The following is an 18,865-nucleotide window of genomic DNA, read 5'->3' on the forward strand; positions in this document are numbered from 1 at the left end:
CTTTCCTTTGATGGAGAAGATGTGGAACTGGATGTGGCTGTTACCCAGTTGTAATCCCAGAACTCTAAAGGAGGGAGGTTGATGAATTTGAGGCCAACCTGGGCTATGTTGATATGACCCTGTATTGGGAGGGAGATGCTGGACTCTAGACAGTGAGGTTGGGTGCTATGAATTGATGCCCGGATAGCTGTAAGGAAGGAAGGACCGTCCACACTGGCTCTGTAGCTGTTTAAAGCCAGTGTGTTTATAAAAGGCAAAAATGGTAACATAGATTTGTAGATAATTTTTTAAAAAAAGATTAGCTGCTTAGTGGAAAACATGTCAGTCAGTTGCTATGGGAGTATAGGAAGACATGCTGAAACATAGCTATAATTTGTATGCGGTCAATGGTAGAACACTTACCTAGTTTTGGTAAAGCTGGGTTCAATCCCTGCTTCAGAAAAGAGAAAAGAAAAGCAACTGGAAGAGTCCAAACAGATGGGGGGAGGGGCTAAGGTGTTAATAGCACAGGTGAGGACAGTTAACTGGGTAGCTGGACTGGTGCTCACGCCCGATTCCAAGCCTGATACATAGTAGACATTCAGCAGATTCATGCGGAGTGAATGAATAGGGCTGCTCATGTTTCCTTTCAAAAAGGAAACGTTAGTGAGTTTCTGTTATGTGGCTGGAGCTTCAGTACAGATGCTGTTGCCATGCACTGAAATGAGGGTTGAGTTTCTGTTATGTGGCTGGAGCTTCAGTACAGATGCTGTTGCCATGCACTGAAATGAGGGTTTGGAGGAATTGAGCCAGACAAAAACATTGAAGTCTGTTTTGTTTTGTTTGTGACAGGGTCTTACTATGTAGCTCTGGCTGTCCTACTCACTATATAGACCAGGCTGACATTGAACTCACAGAGATCCACCTGCCTCTGCCTCCCAAAGTGCTGGAATTAAAAGCATATGCTTAAAAGTTTATTTTTATGAATTTTAATTATGGGTAAGTGTGTGTATGAATGGTGGAAGCCAGAGTGTTGGATTCCCTGGAGTTGTAGTACAGACAATTGTGAACCACTTAATGTTTCTGGGAACTGAACTCAAGAACAGCAAATGGATCTTAATTCATCTTTCCCACCCTGGAGGTCTGTTTTAGACATGCTTGCTGGATTTAGCCAAGATGTACACATGCCTGTAATTCCCTACACTTGGGAGAAGAGGCAGGCAGATCTCTGAGTTCAAGACCAGCCTGATTTATATAGCACTCCAGGCAAAGCTGTATATACAATGAGACCTTGTCTCTAATTAATCAATAAGCATGCTAGATTCATCAGTTATCAGGAAATTCTTTTGACATACTGTTTTGGTTTTCTGGTTTGAAGGTTTTAGAAAATAAAGGATTAAACTGGTCTATTAGATGGCTTTGAGGGAAAAAATTGTACAGTTCAGGAAAGAAAAACAGGTTGGGCTTTGTTGGGGGTAAACACATTTATTCTAACTTTGCACTGATTGTTTGCTTTGGCTCTTGTCCCCTGATGCCCCAGCTTGAGGCACTGCTGTCTGTGTGCTGGGATCGAGCGAGGTGTCCCAAATGCGTTTAGCTACAGCATAGGTGAATGTTGTACGAATTGATCTGGGGGTTTTATCTAATTAACAGAAGACCTGCCTGGTAAACGCATTTGGCTGTCTCTGGGCCTCAGAGAGACTGGCTGTTTATCGATCATTGTATCGTTTTGGCTGGATGAGAAGATATTAATGATGACACCAAAGCAACCAAAACATCCAGCTCTCTTACTTAATCAGTAAATATGTAAATGTCTTTGTGGCTTGCAGTGGATTGAAACATAATCTTTATCTCAGACCAGCCAAGGTCAAAGCCTAAACAGCATCACTTTCTGTAAATTGGTAGTTCATGCTTCCTGAGGAGTCCAGGTTTTTGAATGTCACCTGCACAGGTGTCCTGAATCCTGGGATTTTGCAAGGCAACATGTTGCAGAAAGAATGTAAACATTCCAGAATTAGAAGGTGTAGGGTATGCTTTCGTCATAGTTACTAACCAGCTGTGTGACATTAAGATGTAACAACCTTTCCAATAACAGCAGCCCAGTTCACAAATAATGACACAGAAGTTCAGGTTGCTTAAGTAAATCTCTCAAAGCTACCCACTTGGAAAGTAACCCTCCTCCTCATTATCTACCAGTGGGGCTGGAAGCCAAAGAGAGGCTGGCCAAAGAGACAACCATTTTGGCCAGGTTTGTTCCTCAGAATAATCCACACCAAGGCTTTGCAGCATTCTCTATAGTTTTTCCTGTCTAGATCCTGGCCCTTTCCCATTGCCCGCTTCAAGCTCTTCCTCCAGAGCGCTCACCCTGACTGATAACAGCAGCTCGTTGCTCACTGCCTGTGAATGCTGTGTGTGTCTCTTACCACTCACTGTGTTACAGGATAGACTGTCATGTACATTTCCAGATAAGAAAACTCAGTGCTTAGACTGACTTGATTCTTTCTGGTGGCCTTATAGCCAGTGTGTACTTGTACACCAAGGCCCACATCCATTCACAGCCTGTGGGTTTTCCTAGCAGTTCATACTGAGTACTCATCTTTCTTACCAAGTGATGTTGGATCTTAAAGGTTGAGTGACTTACCTCCTTTTTTTCTCCAGTTACTTGGTCTATTTCTCTTCACCTGGCTGTGAACCCTATCTGAGTATGCTAGATGGTACCTGCTTCTCCTGCCTCCACCTTAGCAAGTCACATGTGGCTGTCCAAGCACTCCAAAGAAGCAGAGATAGAGACTGGCCTGTTGATTGATTAGTTGATTAAAATACTGTTTATTTTCCAAAGACTCCCCCACCCAGTAAGAGAGCCCAGCCCTGGACAGCAGCTGGGCCAGCTAACTGGTCTCCAGGAGTCTCCATTCATGTGGATGGGAGACCCTGCCAGTCTGCATAAGAATCCCTTCTGAGGCTGGGCTGAAACTTCCATCTCAATGGCCTTTTGTTTGGGGTTAGTACCCTAGCCTTCTGAGAAGGCTGTATGTTTGACTGGCCTTCACAGATGGACAGTGAGCAGGGGCCCCTGGAATTCCCATGGTCTGGGGCTTAGACTACAACAGGTGGGGCACAATCTCCGCTGAGCTGAGCTGAGGCTGAGGCTGGTGAGTGCCCAGTCACTGTCCTTGTCTTAGCCAGGGTTTTAGGCAGTTTTACTCTACCCCTAAGTCTCAGGTGCTCTCTGCTCCTGAAGCAGAGGTAGATTTTGATTAAACAAGCATTGACTCAAACACCTAGTCATTCTCCTTCTCCTTTTAAAATATAACTATATCAGAAAATTCACCCTTTTAACATATAAAATTCCATGGCTTTTAATACATTTATAAGATAGTGCAATTAATGTCTAACTTTGGAACATTTCATGACCCTACCCCACCACCCACCCTATCTCCTTAGGAGTCATTTCTATCCTTCCACCCCCAAGCCTCTGGCAACCGCTAGTCTGTTTCCTGTCTGTGGATTTGCCCATTCTAGACACTTTATGTGAATGAGATCTCACAATCTGAATTTTGTATCTGGCTTCTTCAGCTTAGTTTAACTTTCCAAGATTCACGTGTGTTGTACCACACTGTCAATACATCATGCCTTTTAGAAGCCAAATAACAGTCCATGTACAGTGAAACACATTTTGATTGAACCATCCGTCAGTTGATAGACATGTCTTCACAGTATGAAAATGATCAACAGTTATATTATTATGAACAAGGCCAACTTGCCCTTTATATATTTTTTCCAACTGCACTAATCTCTTTATTCTTTGGATAATCTCTCCCAAATTAACGATTTCCATGATGAGATGGTTGGAGTTCCTGTAACACTTGACACAGTGGTTGCCACAACCCACAGCCCTTCAGTGTGGTCCCAGCTCTGTCCTCTAGGACTATTCACTGGGCTCCCTTTCCTTGTTCAGATCTTTAAATGATGAAATAGTGCTACTAGGAAATAAGTATTAGGAGTCCATGTCCCTCTATGCAAGTCTGGCTCCCCAAGCTATGGTTTCAAGTTGCCATATCCTGGCCATTTTATGATGAAAAGGCCATGAACTTTTGATGTTCTCTGTGAATTCCAGTGTGGCATTTTACTGTTATGGGGGCAAGGCAGTCACGCCCTTGGTAGAGCTCTTGTGCTTCTGTTAATATGGCCAGAGCCTACATTAGCTTTCTCGCCTCTGTCTCATTGGATTCCTACAGTCTGTTAAACTCTGATTAAGCTGAGGATCAGGACTGCTTGCACTTTGTAAACATTTGATTGCATCTGTTTGCTTAGCTTGGTTTGGAGTATAAAGGCACAGCCACTGAAGACACTGCTTATAGGTGTGTGAAGCCAGTGGTTGTGGGGAGACTGCTATGGAGATAAGGTGGCCTGCAGGTGTTCTTATGCTGAGACTAGGACAGCCAGTCTCTCTCTCTCTCTCTCTCTCTCTCTCTCTCTCTCTCTCTCTCTCTCCCTCTTTCCCTCTCTCCCTCCCTCTCCCTCCCTCCCTCCCTCCCTCCTTCCTCCCCTCCCTCCCTCCCCCCTCTTTCTGTTTTCTTTCTTTCTTTCTTTCTTTCTTTCTTTCTTTCTTTCTTTCTTTCTTTTTTGGTTTTTCGAGACAGGGTTTCTCTGTGTAGCCCTGGCTGTCCTGGAACTCACTCTGTAGAACAGGCTGGCCTTGAACTCAGAAATCCACCGGCTACTGCCTTCCAAGTGCTGGGATTAAAGGCGTGTGCCACCACTGCCCGGCTTCTGTTTTCTAGGGAAGCCTCTAATGGTACAAACCTGTAGATCACCTGCCCCTTGGAGTCTTTTTCTTTATCATTTCCTGTCAGCTATAGTCCTATCAGAGAGCTAGGCTATGCTGTCCAGTGTGAGTGCAGAAAGAACAGGCTGTGTGCTGTGGGAAGCATGGAGTAAGTAGGGCTACAATTCTAGGCAGCCACCTACTGCCATGGATTCTTAAGTCACTGTGTGAGATGGGCTTTCTTGTCTAATTCTTAGGATCAGATAAGATTATAAATGCCAAGTGCTTAAGGCACAGCAGTCAGTCACTGAGGGATGAGCCATTGGACTCCATATTTGAGTCCATTATTTGGGCCTTTAATCCTAGCTACCAGGATACTGAGGCAGGAGGATTGCAAGTTCAAGGGCTGCCTGAACTATAAGGTGAGTTCATAGGCAGCTTGGGCAACTTTTTTTGAAAGTTAAAAAGCATTGGGAAGGTGAGGTGGTGATGGCATACACCTTTAATTCCAGCATTTAGGAGGCAGAGGCATAGGCAGGCAGATTCTGTGAGTTCGAGGTCACCCTGGTCTGGATAAGAGCAAATTTCAGAACAGCCAGGGCTATACAGAGAAACTTGTCTCAAAAATGTAAAAAAGAGTGGAGAGGATATTAGGAGGGAGGTGGCTGGAGTAGAGAGGGCTCAACAGTTGAGTGCTGAGTCTAGCTCTCAGCAGCCACATCAGGTAGCTGTACATACTTACAAAAAAAAAGAAGAAGGAGGAAGAGGAGGAGGAGGAGGAAAAGGTAAACCATGCTCATCCTGTAGCTCAGTGGTAGAGAGAGTGCTTACTGGGCATGCAGGAGGCCCAGAGTTCAATCTCAAGTACTGAAAAACAAAACTTCATTCAAGAGTTTGCCAGATATGAAGAGCCAACATGTTGTTATTGCTTTCCTGTACAGACATCTCAGAGGACCCATGATAATGCACTATTGGGGGTGGAGGGACCTGGTCCATTATGCTTCACCAAACTCAAACTGAGTGCTCTCTATGTAGACAAGGTCTGTGATCTTGCATCCCTCAGTCCCCAGTACAGAGGATGGATGGCTTTTGAGAACTGTTTTGTATTTTGTCCCCTGTGGGTGGGAGCAGGTATTCTGGTTAGCTTTGGTTAGCTTTACCTAGTGTATTCCTCACTGAAAATCTCATGTGGACCTATATATGTGGCTTGACAGTAGTTGTGTGGTTGTCAGTGAAGAGTTGGATGCACTCCTTCTTCCTGCTAATGATGACAAGCTTCCTGCCAAGCATCCAGCTGCCCTCTGCTGCAGCCTAGAGTCCTGCATAGGGCCAGTAGGTGGCGCCCATAGCCCTTTCCCACACCTCAGCTGCCTTGACCACTACGGCACCTAGCTGCTGACAGGCTGTAGCCCTGGGCCTAGGTGTCCACATGGCAGTGTCCTGGGTTGCTCCTCATCTTTTCTTGTATGTTGATGTTTCATCCAGTGTCAGCCAGACACAGCTCCCTGGGGATGCAGAGGTGTTTGCTTTAGGGGATCCCAGGAGATTATTAGAGGAATCCATGTTTCTGCCTAGCCCTTCTAACAGAATAACTCTGCATCCATAAAGTCATTCCTATTGCCTTGTTGCCCCGACCATCACTCACATGGCACTGGCCTCCAGGGTTCTTGCTTGTATTTTAACTGTTTGCCAAGCCTGTGTTTGTCCAGCAGCTGGATCAGTACCCACTCAGTCCTGTAATCATTAGTCCTCAGGAAGAGCTTGCACAGTGATGATGAGTGGAGGAAGTGGTACCAAAAAGCTGAAAGGGAGACACAGAAACTGGCCTTAAAGGCAAAACATGCCAGTAGCATGAAGGTCACAGAAAAGTTGAAGAACTGTTCTAGATGAAGTGAAGACACACAGTGGTTGATCGTTATATTGATTCTGTCTTACATCTGGATCACAGTTCTCGAATGCTGTGAAAACTGTTAGGATAACTGGAGACATTTGAACATAGGCAGAATATGAGATAAAATGCTCATCCTGTGGTATTAGTGGGTTCCAGGATCCCCCATGGGTCCCTGATCTGCAGCTGTGTAAGCCTTTTATATTATGTCATAGTATTTCCATAAAGCTTACATATATATTCTTGTATACTTAAATCATCTCTGGGTTGGTATACTCTGTTTTGTTTTTTAGAAATAATGATAACAAAAATGTCTGTATGTTCAGTATAGATGCAGGGGATTTTTAGTTTCTGAATTTCTTTTCTATTATTGATCTGCACTTGGTTGAATCTTTGCCACATTGAGGCTCTGGCCTTTATGGCTGATGGTTCTGTAGAAGTCTGTTCTTGTACTAGGAAATACATGCTGAAGTATTTGGAGATAAGGGGCATAATGTCTGAAATTAATTCTCACATGGGCAAGTAAAATGTGTTAGAAATAGGAACCAAATCAATCCAAGTTTAAAGTAGGTACATGTCAAGGACCTGTGAAGGGTTTTTTGGTGCTATTTTTGTAACTAGTTTCTAAGTTTAACAACTTAAAAATAGCAATCTGCACATTAATACATAACAGGTGTCTGTAAAGAATAGGACAAAGAATGGGTACCCAGCATTGGGCTTTAGTTAGACCAGCGAGTGTCATTTAGATTGCAGATCAAGTCCTTCACCATCCGCCTTTGAACATTTGAACAGATATCGTAGTAGCAGCTACCATTGCAGAACATCCTGCACAACCACACCTCCTGAGGTCATATGACCACTCTTGTTAGGAGGCTCTGGCAGGCCGATGAGGTGAGGTGAAGGAGGTTCTGAGAGGTTAGTTAGACCTGTTCCTGGGCACACAGCCAGGCAGAGGAGAGACAGGCTCCTATCTGGTTCTGTTCTTCCCAGAGAGGCTTGATAAAGCTGCTCATCCATGTGTTTAAAGAGTGGACTGTTGATCTGCAGGGCAGTCATTGCCTTCCAAACACTGTAACTGTAGTAGGAAAGGCTCAGGATGAAGTGTGCAGATTCACTCATCTGAGTTGTGGGGGCTATGCATATGCCAGTCTCTGTTCTTTCATTGTTCACTTGCTTTCCTGAGGCTGCCAGGTGTTAAGAGTGAAAACAAAGGCACCTGGACGGCTTCCTTGAGGAGCTGAGCCTCAGAGGCTGGTGCTCAATTTAAATAGGCAGTGCAAAAGAGGCCAAAGGGGCCCTGTGCCTGTGCAGTCAGAAATAATGTAGGCCCTTGAAATCTGTAGGCCCAACTGACTGGGGCCCAAGAACAAATAGCCTTTGCTGTCTGCCCCCTACCCCCCACCCCCCCCACCCCCTACCCCACCCCCATCCCTGGCAGGCTGGGAGATAAGGCACAGATGGAGGCTGCCTGGGGATTCTAGCCCTAGGCGCCTTGTCTCTGCTCAGACAGAGGGCCTGGTGCTGTTATTACTGTAAACAGGGCCTTCTGGGCGGCTCCAACCTGGGTCCTGTTGCCCAGATAGTGATCATGATTGGGTCTGCATGGCTCAGTGCTTCCAGGCCTCTGATGGAGGTGGGACAGGGCTCTCCACTCTTCAGCCCCTCCCTAGCTGCAGCTGAGGGCCAGTTCCTGCAAAGGCTCCGGAAATCAGTTGGAACAATGCTTGATTGAAGTTCACTGACCGCTTTGTATTGATTGGTCATAAAGAAAAAGGAAAAAAAGTGAAGTGTTATTTTCTTTCTTTCCCTGAGAAGAGCTAGTTAGTCTGAATGGCTTAAATGTGGATCTGTCTGCCTAGGACTTCTTCCTTTCTGCAAGCACTCAAGCCAAGCCTAAGGAACTGTCTTTTTTTTTTTCTTTTCTTTTCTTTTTTTTTTTTTTTTTTTGAGACAGGGTTTCTCTGTGGTCCTGGCTGTCCTGGAACTCACTCTGTAGACCAGGCTGGCCTCGAACTCACAAATTCGCCTGCCTCTGCCTCCCAAGTGCTGGGATTAAAGGCGTGTACCACCACCGCCTGGCTCTAAGGAACTGTCTTTTTGGATGTCTTACTGTGTCAGGTCTGCTAGGAATTTCTCAGTTTTCATTTTGATGCTATATGCACATTTTTCATAATTTAGGTTTATCTTGATTATGTGATTGTTTTGCCTGTGTGTGTTTATGTGCACCGTGTGTGTGTGTGTGTGTGTGTGTGTGTGTATTTCTTCTGGAAGTCAGAAGATATTGAATCCCCTAGAACTGGAGTTAACAGGTGGTTGGGAGTCACTACATAGCTTCTGGGAACCAAATCCAGATCCTCTACAAGAACTCATGCTCTGAATAGCTGAGCCCTCTCTCCAGCTCCAGATGCTACACATATTTAAAACGATAATGTTGTAGAAGTAATAGGGACTGCAGAGAAAAATAAGGCTCACAGAGGTAGATTTATCCTGAGCAATACATCAAGTACCTTACAGCTATGATTAAAACTGTGACTATCAGCCCTCCGGGCCATGTTTCCACTCCTGAGTCTGAGATGCCTTGAACATATTTATACACAGGAGCCTAAGTACTTTGAAAAAGACTGTTGCCACAGTTTGCCACAAGACAGAGTAGTATTGGTGGCAGATTGGTGTTTGCAGGTGCTATAGAGACTCAACCCTGAGAACTCCCATGTGCCAACTGTCAGGGCAGGAATGGGGTGGGAGGTGGGGCAGATGAGAACAGGTCACTTCTGGAAGATACTGGTGACTGAGGAAGTTAGACAAAACAGCCAAATGTTAACTGTTTTAATACAGATTAGCACTGGGGACTGGGAAGGAAATCGGCCATTTTAGGGAAACCTTAGAGGATGAAACTTGAAAATGGTTCCGAAGAAATGAGCACTGCAGTGATAACTGTTGTGAAAACTGCAAGGAAGGGCTGAGAGCAGAGTAGCCTCTGCCCTCCCACGCTCACCAGGAGAGAGGTGGCTCCTCTTGGCCTTTGGCCTGCTGGCCTCTCACATCTAGAGGAGACTTTTTTTTTCTTCTTTGCTCTTAGGCTCTGCTACTGACTGTCCTCCCTCACCTGGGGATTTTAGGCAGTTTATTTTCTTTTTGTTTGTTTATTTGCTTGCTTTTCGAGGCAGGGTTTCTTTGTGTAGCCCTGGCTGTCCTAGAACTGGCTCTGAGACCAGGGTGGCCTTGAACTCAGAGATCTGCCTGCCTCTGCCTCAAGTGCTAGGAGTAAAGGCATAAGCCACCACTGCCCAGTGGCAATTTATTTTCTATCTACAAATACAGTTGGGTAATTGTTATTTTTTTTTTATGTCATCCTGATTTACTCAGGACATCAGGTGTGGTGGCAAGGGACCCTTACCCACTGAGCCATTTCCCCCTGCCCTCTCCTTCCATCACTAGTATAAAATGGCCAGTGATGCTAATGGCACAAGCACTGTCATTTTCACAGTGCTCTAATATATACCAAGTGTCTTAGCCATCTTGACTTATTTGACTTATTATCTCTTGACACCCCTATGTTCTAGGAGACAAGGTTCTGTTACATAGCTCTGGTTGACCTTGATTCATGGTGATCTTTCTGCTCCAGCCTTCTGAGTGCTGGCGTGCACCACAATACTGAGGTCCTGTCCTTTCATTAACACAGAGAGCAGGAGCTGTGGTGGGAGGGAATAGAGAAAAACCAATTCATCCATTTATCCATGGGCCATCCCTCAGTAAGTGACTGGCAGCGAATGTGTTTGGACTGAGAACTTTTCTGCCTTGTATACCCTGGGAGTTGTGCAAGAACTGGGATTCAATTCTAGCTGTCTGCTACCCTGAGCCATTCCCAGTTAGTATCACCCACCAGTGCCCTGCCAAGCAGGAGAGTTAGTTCATTAGGGAGAGCTGGCCACAAGTCTGAGCCCAGGAAAGCCTGCTGTGCCCACCCCCTCTCCCCAGTGCAGCACAGGCTGCTCTGCCCTGACTGGCAGCCTGCATTAAGCATTCTACTCATCATCTCAGGGATGATGGAATCCTAACCTTTTCGGTGACACTGTGCTCTGTCACAAGCATTGCTCTTTTTAAAAGAGATTAATTCACTTGCCGAATTTTGTCCACTGGTGAAAATCACCACGGGGAGCAAGGGTGGCTTTTTCTGGCCTCCAAGGCCCTTTCAGCCACTCTCAGCAGGCAGTCACTGCCCCACCCCACAACAGCTGGCTCTGGACTTTGAAATTAGTGCCTGCTGGGCATTTACTTAACAAAAAACAACAAAATGAAATAGGGAGGTGTGGTTTGTAAAGTCCTAACTTGGGGGTTGGGGGGATGCTCTGCACTGAGGGAAAGCAGAGGAGACACAGTGCCCTCCCCTTCCCCAACTCAGCACTACAAGTGGATAAATTGTGGTTGGGTTTGCTGTGGTGCTGGTTCCTCCTCAGTTTGCCAGATACATCACTCTTTACAGAGAGCCTCACAGGTATTACCATATGTCTCTCAATGCTGACAACCACCTTGCCTGAGAGGGGTTAGCATCCTCTCCTTCACAGCAGGTGACCACAGAGCCTAGATCCTTGCTCTCTTCCATTACACTCTGGCCCCAAGAGGCTGCAAAGAGTGATGCTCAGTCAGGAGCTGGCCTTGAGAGCTAGTCTCCCTGAAGAACACCACGGTTCTCCTCCTCCGGTGGCTGACCCCTGATATGTATGTATGTATATGGAAGTGGCAGAGAGTGCAGTCCTCACTGACCTCACTGAAGCTCAGTGAGGGGCTGTGACTCCTTAGGTGTTAGGATAGATAGTAAGTGCAGAGCTTTGCTTTGTACTAGACTAGACACAGACTTCTGACTTCTGTTGTTACTGAGACAAGGTTTTATTGTATATTTCAGGCTAGCCTTGAACTTGTAGCAGTTCTAGTGCCTCAGCCTCCCAAAGAATGGTATGTACTTCAATGCTGAACTGGCCTAACAAGAGTTTTTTTTCCTTAAAACTAACCTACAAAAAACTTTGCAGAAAAGACAACCCCATATATGTAAGTAGTTCAAAGTTGTTCATTATTACAAGTTAAAAACAGCAATATATCCTTTGTACTCCTTAGATCTGTAATCCCAGCATCTAGGAGGTTGCTAATACAGGAGGCTCATGAGTCAAGGCTGGCTTGGGCTGCTTAGTAAGTTCAAGGCTGATATAGTCAACATAGTAAACTTTGTTTCAAAACAAAAAGTCTTGCATTGCCAAGTGTTTCAAGACAAGGCATGCACAGAGCCCCCTGTCCTGCTGGTGTAAAGGTCAATAGAACAAGATTATCCTAAGGATACTGACACTGCTGTTCACACCACATACATGCATGCCCTGTGACCCACACAAGTTCCATTCCTTAGGAAATGGTTTCATAGGTCCCAGGAAACATGGAGAGGATGTCCTTTGAACATTGTTTTTGATGGTTAGCTGGGTATCCCTAGGAGAGGGTAGGGAAGAATATGATAAATTATTCTGATCCCCTTTTCCTGTTGTCTCCCTTTCATGGCCATGGAAGTTAAAAAAGGTAAGAACCCTCGATATATACATTTCCTATAGAGAAAAATTTTTACACAAACTATGTGTTATCATAGAAGTATTTGGCTCTGAAATAGATGTATCTGAAGTAGAATAGTAGATGAAGTTCTGGTCCATTCTGTAATTTTGAAGAAAGAAGCTTCAGTCTAGATAGGATAGAAGATCAGGACAAGATGGAGAAAATCCTTTGCCCTTTCCTCATATGGACATCTGCCGAGTGGATGGACCCATGTTTTTCAGGGGTGCATACATGCATGTTTAGACAAGGTCTTGCTACATTCCAGGCTGGCCTAGAATTCATTGTGTGGTCCAGCTGACCTTGAGCTCATGGTACTCATCCTGCCTGGTTCTGATGATTATAGGATGGAACCACCATGTCTGGCTGAATTGAATTCTTGATTTTGTCTTCTATTTCTGGCACCATGGTCTTTGATATTCTGCTGTCGTGAGTCCTCCTTTTAGAGCAGACCCCATGTCTTCCTGTCCACATACAGAATCTAGCACAAGACCATGCTATTGAGTGGCTGAAATCAGTTTCTGTCTTTTCCTTTTGTGTTATATGAAGAGAGGTACTGTCTGGAGGTAGGCTGATAAGATGAGGTGAGGAGAGTCCATCTGTAGAATCATTATCAACCTGCTGTGAGACCCCTTCACAAGTCATTTTCCCTTGTTAAGCCTGTTTCCTCATCTATTAGAAGAGATTACTATCTGCTCCTTAAGCTTATGAAGAGTAAATAAACTCAGGAACTTGAAGTTCCAAGAGGGCAGTCCATGATCTACGAGGTGCTAAGTAACACATGGCTTTGTTCAACCTGTCTTTGTCTGTGTTATATATGGACCAGGACCCAGAATTCAGATTTACAGTGATGTGCTTTTAGACCTTGGATTTGTTGGTTTCCTTGACAGTCACTAAACTCCTATGTAGTCAGCATCTGTCATTTAGGTCCCAATAGTTCTTCGTGGGCTCTAGTGGGACCCTAACTTTGCATTTCCAAAGTTCTTTCCTACTTTCTTTGGGTTGAAGGATTTGTATTTTCCAACTAGCCACGATAAAATAGATACAGTTGAGCAATGTTCCTTTTGTACACAAGGAACTATGTAGACAAGACTAGGCCTGTCGGAGGTCTTTTAAGGGTGAGGATATGGCCACCAGGTTTGTATCATATGGCCGAGGGCAGAACTTTAGGTTGCAAAGGGACCAGGGAAGTAGGAATGTCATAATATCACTATTAAGATATAGAAGGCAAAGTCCTTTTCAGATGGCCTGGGAAGATGACAGTGGGGATCTGGGAAGGACAAGGACAAGGGAAGCCTCAGGTGAGGAGAGTGGTCAGTGGCTGTGATTGGGGATTAGTATGCAAAGGTCTCTGTTTCCAGATTTGTCCAGATGTTTCCAGACTTGTCTAGCCTTCATAGTTGTGTTTATCTGTTGAGGTAGGTCCTCACTATGTTGTCCAGCCTGGCTTTGCACTTACTATATGCCCTGTATTTTTTCTAGTGCATTCTACAATGTACACCTGTCCATTGTAAGCCACACACTGAAAATATCTTCTGTCTCTTGTCAGGCTGTTATCAGAAGGTGCAGATGTCAACGCAAGGCACAAACTTGGCTGGACAGCACTGATGGTGGCAGCCATCAGCCACAATGAGAGGTAAGAATCTCTTTCTATGCAGAGCCATCCAAGGTGCTGAGCCTGCATAGTAGAGGTGGAGAGAGAGCCACATGTGGTTTCAGATCCCAGGGTCTCTGGAAGTCTGATGGGACAAAGTATATAGTCACTCTAGTTGTAATTGTATGATAGAAATTGTACAACAACAACAAAATGTTTTGTTTTTTCTTTGTTTGTTTGTTTGTTTGTTTGTTTTTCGAGACAGGGTTTCTCTGTGTAGCCCTGGCTGTCCTGGAATTCACTCTGTAGACCAGGCTAGCCTCAAACTCAGAAATCCACCTGCCTCTGCCTCCCAAGTGCTGGGATTAAAGGCGTGCTCCACCACTGCTCAGCCAAAAAAAAAAGTGTTTTTAGACTTTTTCATGCAGTACTAAGAATTGAACCTAGGGCTTCAGGCATGCAAGGCAAGCACTTTACCAGTGAGGCATGCCTGCTTTTAAAAGGATGCTTTCAGAGGACTATTGGACCCTTTAGTACCAACTACTCGAATTGGTAATTGGAAGAACCAGTTTTCTCCCCTCAAGTAGGTTTTTGGTTTTGATTTTGGTTTTGCGAGACAGGGTTTCTCGTGTATCTCTGGCTGTCCTGGAACTCACTCTGTAGACCAGGCTGGCCTCAAACTCAGAAATCCACCTGCCTCTGCCTCTCAAGTGCTGGGATTAAAGGTGTGAGCCACCACTGCCCGGCCTCAAGTAGGTTTTTAAAACTCTTATCTGCTAGTTCTGGCCACTTTGGAAGAATCTGAAATGTGGAGGAAAGCCACCAAACTGGGATTTTAAGGAGGCGGTCTGCTTCAGATCACCTGAATCTGTAGCTCTCCTTGAAGCTCTCCTTGAGATAGGACTCTCTGCTTTTATCATGAACTTGGTCCCAATCACTCTGTTCCTTATTTACTATCTTCAGCTCCAAGCCTTTATCTTTTAAAGGTAATAGGTACATGCTGGTGATGTACTTCAGTGGTAGGGTGCTTGCCTGGCATGCTTGAGACCCTGGGTTCAATCTGTAGCATTATAAAGCAAAAGGAAAAAGAAGAAATTATGTATACTTTGCTTTGGAGAGAATACAGTTGTGGTTTGGCCCTTCATTGAATTTCAGGACTCCATGGGTACCTATTTCTCTTCAAGAGAGATGATTTTCCCAAACATTTAGTAAATATGTGTTCCTTGTGCTAGTCTTTGAAGAATCAGACCTTGGGGAGCTCATAATTTAATGTAAAGAAATGCAATTTAATGGAAAGAAGTGCAAATAAATAAGTAAGGGGAATAAAAAGGTGTCTCCAAAAAACTTGAGAAGAAGGGGTGGACAGGAGAGGAGGGAGAGAGAGAATGAGATAGGTCAGTCAGTGATTTGGTGCAGGGTGTGAGGCAGAGGAATGAAGGGTCTGGAAGCAGAATGAGTTTCACTGTTTCTTATGAGTCAAGTAAGAATCGTGTTTGCTACAGTTATAAATTGGGAGTAGTTTCTCTCTGGCAACTGAAATAGACTTCTGTGTACACAAGCACACACATGTTACCATGCCCATTGTTTCCCACCACTGATTCTCCACCCACCTTCCCATTGGTTTCCCCAATTTGCATGTTTTTCCACATGTGGGGAAGAGCCGGTGGTGAAGAAGCAAAATGGTGTATTTCTTCTGTGTGTAGTATTTGCTGACTAAATAGGAAATAACACTCTTTTTTTTTTTTTTTTTTTTTGGTTTTTCGAAACAGGGTTTCTCTGTGTAGCCTTGGCTGTCCTGGAACTGGATTGGTAGACCAGGCTGGCCTTGAACTTAGAAATTTGCCTGCCTCTGCCTCCCAAGTGCTGGGATTAAAAACGTGCGCCACCACTGCCCAGCAATAGCACTCTTCTTAAGAACACTCTTCAATCAGTGAGCAGATAGTTTGGAGATGTGCTTTTGGGGACAGTGCTGTCTGAGCTCAGTGCCGTGTTGCTTTGATTGGTTGCTCTGTCCTTATCCAGGGGTCTTAGCAAATCTGTGATGCCTGTGAGAGTGTTGGTTTCCTTGGTCCCTAAGACTATTCCTAGTTGGTTTTGTTGTATGTTTTATCTTTTAAAAGATTTTTTTCATACAAATATGTATTATGTTTATTACACATTGGGCATAACCCTGAACTCTCCTTTTCTGTTGTTTTTTGTTTTATAACTGATGCTGGGAATTGAACCTAGTTCTTTGGAAGTAGGGGTTGAGATAGGGTCTCATGTAGCTCAGGCTAACTCTGAACTCCTGATCCTCTTGCCTTAGCCTCCTGAGTACTGGGATTTAAGTGTATGCTACTATCCCCAGCCTAATTACCAGCATTTTAAATGTCATAGGTAAGAATGTTGTATACAAGGTTAATAGTCACATGTATGTAGGCGTGCTTGTTGATTTGTGTACTTATAGAGACTAGAGGTCAATGTTGGGCATCTTTCTATGTCACTCTTCATTGTATTTTTTGAGATGTTGTCCCTCACTGAACTTGCTGCTTTGACTGACTAAGCTAACAGGCCCCTGGATCTGCCTGGCTCTGCTTACCTCCAGCACTGGAGTTATAGGCACAGTACCATACCTAGCTGTTACATGGGTGCTGAGATTCATACCCAGGCCTCGTGTTTGCCCAGCAAGTACTTTACCCCTTGAGCCAGCTGGCCACAACTACTTGGTTTTTAAACATCCACTCTGTGTCCTCCTCTTCCTTTCATTATCCAAATGGGATACTTGTCTGGTTGGGTTTATTTATTAATATTACAAAAGTTTGGGGTCCCTACTTCTGTTAGGTACTTGAAATAGCATCAGTGATAGATCTCTGGCCATATGGAAGAAAGCTATGAATGGAAAGTAGAGAGACCCTGCCCCTTCATTCAGCAGAGGGCTTCTGCTTCCTTTTGATGTTGGCAGTCTGTGGACCAATAACACAGTTTACCCTCAGGCATCAGCTTAACACGTTAAGTCCCTAGGGATCTAGAACATAATCGCCTCATATCTTTAAGGAGCTTAACTCCTCACCAGTTGAGATTTCTGAATGTATTTATTTTATTAGTTTTGAATAGGAAATGCAGTGTTATCACTGTAAATTTTACAAGTATGCACAGAAGCTTAATTTAAGATTTACTCCTTTATAAAAAGGGTTCCAAGTGACTTAAATACATATATATTCACTCAAATATATATATTCAGTCAAATGTGTGTGTGTGTGTGTGTGTGTGTGTGACTTAAAACTGGATCGAGATCAAGGCAGTATTTTTAAAAGCAAAGATAATTTTATGTTGATATTGAACCAGAGGTTTTCTTTTCCAAAAGTAGGTTGTTTGTGTCAAAATACTGATAATGTAGCAGTCTCCTGAATTTCTTCTATCTTGAGATTAGTCCTTGAGTCACACTTAAGTGAGTTCTAATTTTATGTAAGTGGGGGTATGGCATACTGATTGTAAATTAGGTAGCTAATGAAGCCAAATAATAATTCGGAGTTTTGTTTTTCCGGAGAGAAAAACTTTGTTCTGAAGTTCTTTTTATAATTATTTCATATGTCTAGCAAAGTTGAACCATGATGTGTCACATGCTGATGTGCTGGGCTGCATGAAGATTCAAGAAGTAAGCAATCACAAGCTTTGTCCTAAAAAACATTACTTGAGGGAGTGGGAAAATAGTTTGGCCTGTGAAGTCTGGCTGTATAAGAAGACCCACATAAAAAGCTAGGCAGGACAGTGTAGCCACCTGCCTTTAATCCTAGCCCTGGTAAGGAAAAAATGGGCAGGTCCCAGGGCCTTGGCTGACCTGCCCTACCAAGCTCAGGTGAGTTCAATGAGTAGTCCTGTTTCAAAAGATAAGGTAGAGAGCATTGGCAAAGACAGTCAACATCAGCCTCTAGCTTCCACACACATGTGCCCATGAGTACATGGCACATTCGTGCATGTACACACACATACACACACACACACACACACACACACACACACACACACACACACACACACACACACACACACACACGGAAGTTTGACTGTTGATATCAAGGACTTGAGTAATATAATGGCCATTGGCCTCAAAATTCAAGACTTACTAACACTCTACCATTACCATTCCTTGCTCAGCCCTAGTAGCAGCTTGGATAGAATTTTAACAGTAGCAGTAACAGGCTTCTGAGCCCTTGATGAGCCTCCTGCCACAAGGCACTTGTTTAGCTTGAGTCTGGGTGCCCCATTCTGTGTTGCACTCTGACCCAACCAAACTAAAGGCTAAGCCACACAGTCCTGGGATGATCACTTCGGCTTCGAAAGGCCTCCACTAGCTAGTCCAAATATATGGAGCTTTCAGTGAAATTCAATTAGTCTTTCTTTGAGAAGGAAAAGAAATCCAATTTTACCAAACACGGACAGACGGTGGACAGTACTTTGATGTTACAACCTCTCAGTGATGCTTTACTTAGTCACAAGTTCATAAGCAAGAAAGCTTAATTACTTGGGAAAACACAGGATTAAAGCTAGACACAATGTCTGAGTATCTGCTGTCGAGCGACTTGATTCGAACCCATGCACCCAGTTCGTGTGTGGTGAAGACTTTGATGTGTGGGATGACAAGCTGAAAGTCGTGACCCGCTTGGAGAAACTCCTTCAGATGGCAGTGGCAGGGTATGAAGGCGGAGAGGCAGGGTCTGCCAGGCCTTGTTTGCACAACTTTGATGTCCAAGAAGCCACAGGCTCCACTATTTGCTCTTTCACTGAAGGATGGATTGGAAGCCTCCTACCTTTCCCAGTGGACAATGGCCACCAATGAAGTGTGACGACTGTTGACCATTCCAAAAGCCTGGCGAACCAGAACAGGGCTTTGGGAAGTACAGGGTGGGCGGGTGTGTGGGGTGTGTGTGTCAAAAGCTGTTTTTAGAACAGTTGTTTCTCCAGATCTAGTTTCTTTAAAGACCTGGGGTAGTTGGGAGCATACAGTGGAAATAAAAATAGTCTATTAGCAGACACCAAGTATAGATTGTTCTTAAGGTTCAGTAGGCCACAC

The 18,865-nt window shown here is 44.4% G+C and overlaps 1 protein-coding gene across 1 annotated transcript in view; it reads left to right on the forward strand.

The window, feature by feature from the left end:
• Clpb (ClpB family mitochondrial disaggregase) overlaps positions 1-18,865 on the forward strand; it is a 124,932-nt gene that overhangs the window by 10,269 nt on the left and 95,798 nt on the right. The window contains exon 3 of the mRNA XM_034499463.2: positions 13,771-13,857. Coding sequence (XP_034355354.1) covers positions 13,771-13,857 — 87 coding nt within the window. The remainder of the gene's footprint in view (positions 1-13,770; positions 13,858-18,865) is intronic.

This window comes from Arvicanthis niloticus, chromosome 1 (genome assembly GCF_011762505.2).
Source record: "Arvicanthis niloticus isolate mArvNil1 chromosome 1, mArvNil1.pat.X, whole genome shotgun sequence".
NCBI classification, from domain to species: domain Eukaryota; kingdom Metazoa; phylum Chordata; class Mammalia; order Rodentia; family Muridae; genus Arvicanthis; species Arvicanthis niloticus.